Here is a 6,577-nt window from a genome sequence, read left to right on the forward strand (position 1 = left end):
GGCCCACATTTACAGGGCCATTGTAATGCAAATTTAATGCTTGAACTACTATTCTGTACTTTTTCTGTACTACTTTACTATTCTGTGCTAGTTTAATGACCATTGCTGCTATAATGAAAATTTAATATCTTTAATCAAGCTATGAATGGTAATTAGTAAGCTTACTTCTTTAAATGTTCTCATGTAAATCAATGTCAAATTTGGGGTTCACTTTCAGGAAATCCTTGTAAAAGAATTTTCACAAAATATCTGGGTTCTCTGAAGGGTTGGGTGAAAAGTTTACCTTTGTGCAAATCTGGGGGGATGAGAATATTTGGTGAGAGAAGTTGGTGAGTCCAACAGTTGAAATGGAGGAGTTTTCAAACCTTGGGACCAATCCAGTTTGTTTGGTACCAGCAGTTTACTAAATATACTCTTGTGTTATTTCAGTTTTAACTGCGTAGCTGTACTGAATAAAATAAACAGGTTTTTTTGTTTTTGAAACAGATCTGTCTTATTATTTATTCCCAGTTTTAGTTATTTGTTGGAATTTTAACCGTGGTAGTTATATATTTTTTGTTTAAAGGTCCGGAGAAAGGTGAACTGTGAGCAAAATCCTTTGTGCATTAGTAAGAAGGTTTTTTAGTGTTTAACAAACTTTTTTCACTTCAAACTGTTGTGTACTTGGGTTCCAGGAGAGGAGTTAGGCTATACGCCTTATCCAGTTGAAAGCATGGCCTATACCTATGTAAAAATCATTGCAACTCCATTGATGCCAATAATGGTTCAAGGGTCAGCCTCGGAGATGGTTCGTGGACTTGGACAGATTGTAACACTTCAACCAGGTGTGCTCACCATTGACCCTGATGTCAACGAAAATGTGGTGAAGGTAAGCCTTACTTTTTATTCAGATACTATTAATGGTGTTGATTATGTTTTCTTGGATATAAATGACTGTGATAGGGTTAGTTCTACTAGTGCTTTTAGTTCATTTCAAAGTTATTTCTGCGAACATGTCTATTTCAAGGCTAATTGTACCAATGTGTGTATTTCAGGGTTAATTCAGCCAACATGTATATTTCAAGGTTATTTCTGCCTTTCTGCCAACATGTATATTTCAAGCTTATTACTGCTGATGTACGTATTTCAAGGGTAATTCTACCAACATGTGTATTTTAAGGTTATTTCTGCCAACATGTATATTTCAAGGTTATTTCTGCCAACATGTATATTTCAAGGTTAATTTTGTCAACATGTACATTTGAAGCCTATTTCTGTCAACATGTATTTCAAGCTTATTACTGCCAATGTATGTATTTCAAGGCTAATTCTACCAGCATGTGTATTTCAGGGTTAATTCTGCCAATGTATGCTTCAATGTTAATTCTAGCAAAACATGGATTAATAAGTTATGGCCATGTGTACTGCATATTTTAATATTTATTCTGTCAATACTTATATTTCAAGATTTATTCTACCATTATCTATTTTTCAAGATTATTTCCTGTTGTACGTTATAATCAAGGTTATTTTTGACACTATCAACACTTCACTGTTATTTCTGGCAGTATGTTTTTTATTCAGGGATATTTCTCACTGTATGTTTATATCATGACTAATTCTGACATCTTTGTTAATTTACTGAACTATTGTACTGACAGCATTATTAACTACTTTGAAAATATTAAAAAAATATCATACAGATTATATGCTCAACATAAATACACAGTAATAAACTTTGATATCCCAGAGATACAAGTGGGGTTTTACAGGGGTACGTGTGATATTTTGTAGAACTACAGCATCACATGGTTCTGTCGAAGGCTGGGGGAGAGTTTTCCTAAGGATGTCAGTGGAAACCTAGACGAATCCATGTCGTCAGACCCCATCTTAGACCATTCTTCTCTGACTGCTGCAGATGATCAAGGAGGATGTTTTGGAAAAGGACCAGGTGCAGTTCTTAACTCGAACAAAACATCCAGTATTATATTTAATTCCATCGAATGTCTGTTACGTTCTGTGTTTACTGACCATATATTTCTAAAATTATCGTTTCAAAGCTATTTAATTCTGGTTCTATCAGCGCCATGTAAAGTGGGTAGAATGTTTTCCAATTTCTTTCTTAACTTTTTTTTCTCTCTGTGTTTCTCTTTTAGCCATCTTTATAATTCTTTTAAGTTTTCATCTTGTATATTTCTGAATTTAAAAGGTAAAATTTATTTTCTGCTTTTAATAACAATGGCATCATGAAAAACTTAAGATACAAATGTACATTATAATCTAACTAATAATGTCAGTAGTTTATTTTTTTAAAGAATTTAGGTAAACATTTAATAAAAAGTGTTAATATATAAAGATATTGAGTAAGTACAAGGTCAATTGGAAGAGACTTCCTCCAGTAAGTAGATGTTTAGTTAAAACCTACAAATTTGACAAACTGTTGTTAACATCATACTTTGGTAGATGTTTGGTTAAAACCTACAAATTTGACAAACTGTTGTTAACATCATACTTTGGTAGATGTTTGGTTAAAACCTACAAATTTGACAAACTGTTGTTAACATCATACTTTGGTAGATGTTTGGTTAAAACCTACAAATTTGACAAACTGTTGTTAACATCAAACTTTGGTAGATGTTTAGTTAAAACCTACAAATTTGACAAACTGTTGTTAACATCATACTTTGGTAGATGTTCAGTTAAAACCTACAAATTTGACAAACTGTTGTTAACATCATACTTTGGTAGATGTTTGGTTAAAACTTACAAATTTAACTGTGATTAATTGGCAAAAATAAGGGACAATAAACTGATTAATAAAGTAACAATGAAAACTAGGATTTCAACAGAGATTGATTTTGTTAATTTCATTATGAGGTTTCTACCATTATGCCAGATTTTGATCATGAAACTTGTTACTGTAAACTCTTTAGTCAGAGTGATTTGCAATGCTTATAAAAAGGGGAAAAGAAATAGAAACATGCTAATGCAGTTTGTATGAATTGTAACATAAAGATGAAAAAAGTCCTCTTTAAAGAAAAAATTGTGATTATCTTCTAAGACAATATTTTATTTCTTGATAACGCTCAATGTAGAAACCGATTATTTGGAAGTATAACGTGTGTTATAATTTGACAGGGAAAGTTAATTTGGGTGGAGGAGATATTGCTCTCAACACTTCTATGTTGTGGGGTTCTAATATCACGTACGAGTTCCTTGTGCTCATCGAAACTCCGTCCAAGTACTCCAATGTTTCAATTCAGGTAGAAGTAATTGAAGGCCTACCCCCGATGGTTTCATTAAGGTATTCAACACTTGTGTAGATTTTTAATTTTATTTTGAAATTGTACGCTCAGCTTCTTGATTAAGGTAGTTATAATCTTTAATTTAAGTTTAAATTAATTATTTTATAATTACTTGAAGGATAAATAATTCAGTTTTTTTTTATAATTATGTGAAGTTTAATTTAGTTAGTTGTGATGTTACCATAATAACATTATATTGACCTTATTGTTATGAGTACTACAGTAACCCTAACGACCATTTTATGAGTTTCCTAGCTAATATCCTGATGTCATGCTTCTAATGTTTGCCCATGTATTCTTAACCTTCTGTCATGCTTGAAATGATAGAAATGATATGTTAATTTTTAGCCAATGAAATACTTATATGTTAATTGTTTAGCCAACGAAATACTTATATGTTAATTGTTTAGCTAATGAAATACTTATATGTTAATTATTTAGCCAATGAAATACTTGTATGGGTTTAATTTGCAGTTTATTAACTTCTATGTGCATAAAACTAATAAATTTGAGTTCCTTATTTTATTTCTATGTCACATTGTCTTTGTTAATAACAGTGTATTAGTTTGTAGAATGGAAAGTCTATAATAGGTCACATTGTCTTTGTTGAGTAACAGTGTATTAGTAGAATAAGTCACATTGTCTCACATTGTCTTTGTTGAGTAACAGTGTATTAGTAGAATAAGTCACATTGTCTTTGTTGAGTAACCAATAATATAGAGACGTCCAGCAGGGTCACTTTATAATCTACATTATTTTTCATAACACCATTGTGTTTGAATAATTAAGCCGTTTTTATCTTATTTTATCTCTTTAGGTGTGAGCAAAAAGATATGTGTTTCCCATACTCAAAGGGTATGTTGTTCAATCCAAGTACATGGATTGTTCTGCATGCGGATTGCTATGAAGATTGTGGTAATAATCCAGATGATGTAAGATATGAGTGGTTGGCATTTACCGAAGATTTGGTTAACAATTCACTGATTGACATCACTTCAGAAACGAAGAACCACACTATCAGTAAGTCTGTTCTTCACTTTTAAAGTGATGATTTATTTACACAGTATCCTGTTAATGCTACAGTACTGGATGTATTGCCATCAGTTTTACTACCAGCTTTTTTTGGAAAGATGTATATACTGTAACCTGTTTTGCTTCTTAGAACACTGAGAAAAGAATGTTTGAAATCACTCATTTTTCTTTGTTAGTGTAGAAGAAATTGTGATAGTTATTAGTGGGACAGGTTTTGTTGTCATCAAGTGGATGAAAGTACCAAAACCTGTTGTAATGGTTTCTTTTGTTCAACGGCCAGGTGGTTAGGGTGCTCGACTCGCAATCTGGGGGCCGCGGGTTCGAATCCCCGTCACACCAAACATGCTCGCCCTTTCAGCTGTGGGGGCATAATAATGTGATGGTCAATCCCCCTATTTGTTGTTAAAAGAGTAGCCCAAGAGTTGGCGGTGGGTGGTGATGACTAGCTGCCTTCCCTCTAGTCTTACACTGCTAAATTAGGGACGACTAGTGCAGATAACACATAACATAACTTTTGTTCAACAATTTCTTTTAGATTATATGATAAAAAGAATAATGTGTCCAATCCACTTAATGGCAGGATTTTTATTTAAACATTTATTGTGTGACTCATATGTCATTAAAGACCCTGGAACCAACAAAATTATGGACCCCATTGGGTTTAGTTTCTGTTGGTTTGAATGTAAATATTTGTTTTATATATATATACTAGATTTTTAAAATGAGACAAATATCCTAAGTTAATGTGGATTTGAATGACATGAAATTAACAATTAGGCTCTGGTAAAATTACCAGGTTACCAAGTTTATGGTGCAAGTGTAAATTTTGTAATAATTTCTATTTTTCAGGTGATCATAAACGTTTTGCTATTAATCAGACACTGTATGAGGCTTTTCCCACAGTACAAGTGTTTAGGTTCAGTGTAAAAGTATATGTTCCTGGAAATCCAGCTGGAAGTACTTCCATTACGTTAATAAGAAACAAACCCCCAATCACCGGTGACTGTGTGTTGGTACCGGAAGAGGGAAGGGCTCTTGTGGATGACTTCACTCTGAACTGTACCAACTGGATCGACCCAGAGGGAGAAGAAATAAGTGACTACGCAGTATACTGTAAGAAAATGTCAAAGTTAGAGCTGGAATTTAACAAATAGCTGACTAGTGGTGAAGTACAAAATCAAAGAAGTGAAATTAGTAATCTTTGTATACATAAAACATTAATTAGTAAATACATCACAGAAGCGAAAGCATTAGGTGTTGTCTTTGTCTAAAGTTAGATAGTTGATAAGTAACAGACATGAAGACATTAGATACTGTCTTGTTCAATTGTTACTTAGTAACATTAAATATTGTCTTGTTAAAATCTTAGTTAGTAATTAAGATGAACCATTCCACTTTGTTTTAAACTGAATATTATATGTTAATTGTTTAGCCAATGAAATACTTATATGTTAATTTTTTAGCCAATGAAATACTTATATGTTAATTGTTTAGCCAATGAAATACTTATATGTTAATTTTTTAGCCAATGAAATACTTGTATGTTAATTGTTTAGCCAATGAAATACTTATATGTTAATATTTTAGCCAATGAAATACTTGTATGGATTTCATTTGCGGTTTATTAATTATTGTATTGAGACATGAGACATAATGAAAAGCAATGTTATTATTTTTGTTAGGGTAAAGTTTTAGTGAAAACAAAGATTGAGTTCAATCCGTACTAAAGTCTCACCTCAATGAAGTATAGGATGTTCATGTTCAAATTTATCAAAGCTGAATTATTTTTTTATTTCTTTTTCAAGTGTACAAGGATGGAAAATACGGATCTTTGGTCTCCTTTGGTAAAAATACGCTGGTACCTCTTGTACTGCCCTATGGTTCGATTGAAATACGAGTTGAAGTTAGTGATGTGTTAGGTGCCGTAACCCGACTTAGTGTTATCAACATTACTGTAAGTTTGTAAACAAAGAAATTTGTTTAAGTTTTAATAAAATTAATATTATTTATTTGTTTTTTTTATTTATCAGGTATATGCAGTGGGGATTTAGCCTTAAATTCTAGCATTATAATTTTTTAAGGAACTAACATTACCACAAGTATTTATGAAAAATTATTAGTTTCTATACTTTCTGGGTGGAAGCCAGGGAGAATATAGCATCAGCACTTGAATTCCCAAGAAATATCCAGAGAAAACTATATGTTCAAGCACTGGATTCAACATATTAACCCAGAGAAAACACTGTTAATATGTTGAATCC

The 6,577-nt window shown here is 32.1% G+C and overlaps 1 protein-coding gene across 1 annotated transcript in view; it reads left to right on the forward strand.

The window, feature by feature from the left end:
* The window catches only part of LOC106474644, a gene marked incomplete at its 3' end in the record, with an annotated part of 29,436 nt that overhangs the window by 20,353 nt on the left and 2,506 nt on the right, over positions 1–6,577 (forward strand). Inside the window, exons 15-20 of the mRNA XM_022402951.1 lie at positions 675–868; positions 1,774–1,930; positions 3,118–3,283; positions 4,102–4,304; positions 5,166–5,429; positions 6,122–6,270. Coding sequence (XP_022258659.1) covers positions 675–868; positions 1,774–1,930; positions 3,118–3,283; positions 4,102–4,304; positions 5,166–5,429; positions 6,122–6,270 — 1,133 coding nt within the window. The remainder of the gene's footprint in view (positions 1–674; positions 869–1,773; positions 1,931–3,117; positions 3,284–4,101; positions 4,305–5,165; positions 5,430–6,121; positions 6,271–6,577) is intronic.

Source organism: Limulus polyphemus, unplaced genomic scaffold (assembly GCF_000517525.1).
Source record: "Limulus polyphemus unplaced genomic scaffold, Limulus_polyphemus-2.1.2 Scaffold7473, whole genome shotgun sequence".
Taxonomy (NCBI): Eukaryota; Metazoa; Arthropoda; class Merostomata; order Xiphosura; family Limulidae; genus Limulus; species Limulus polyphemus.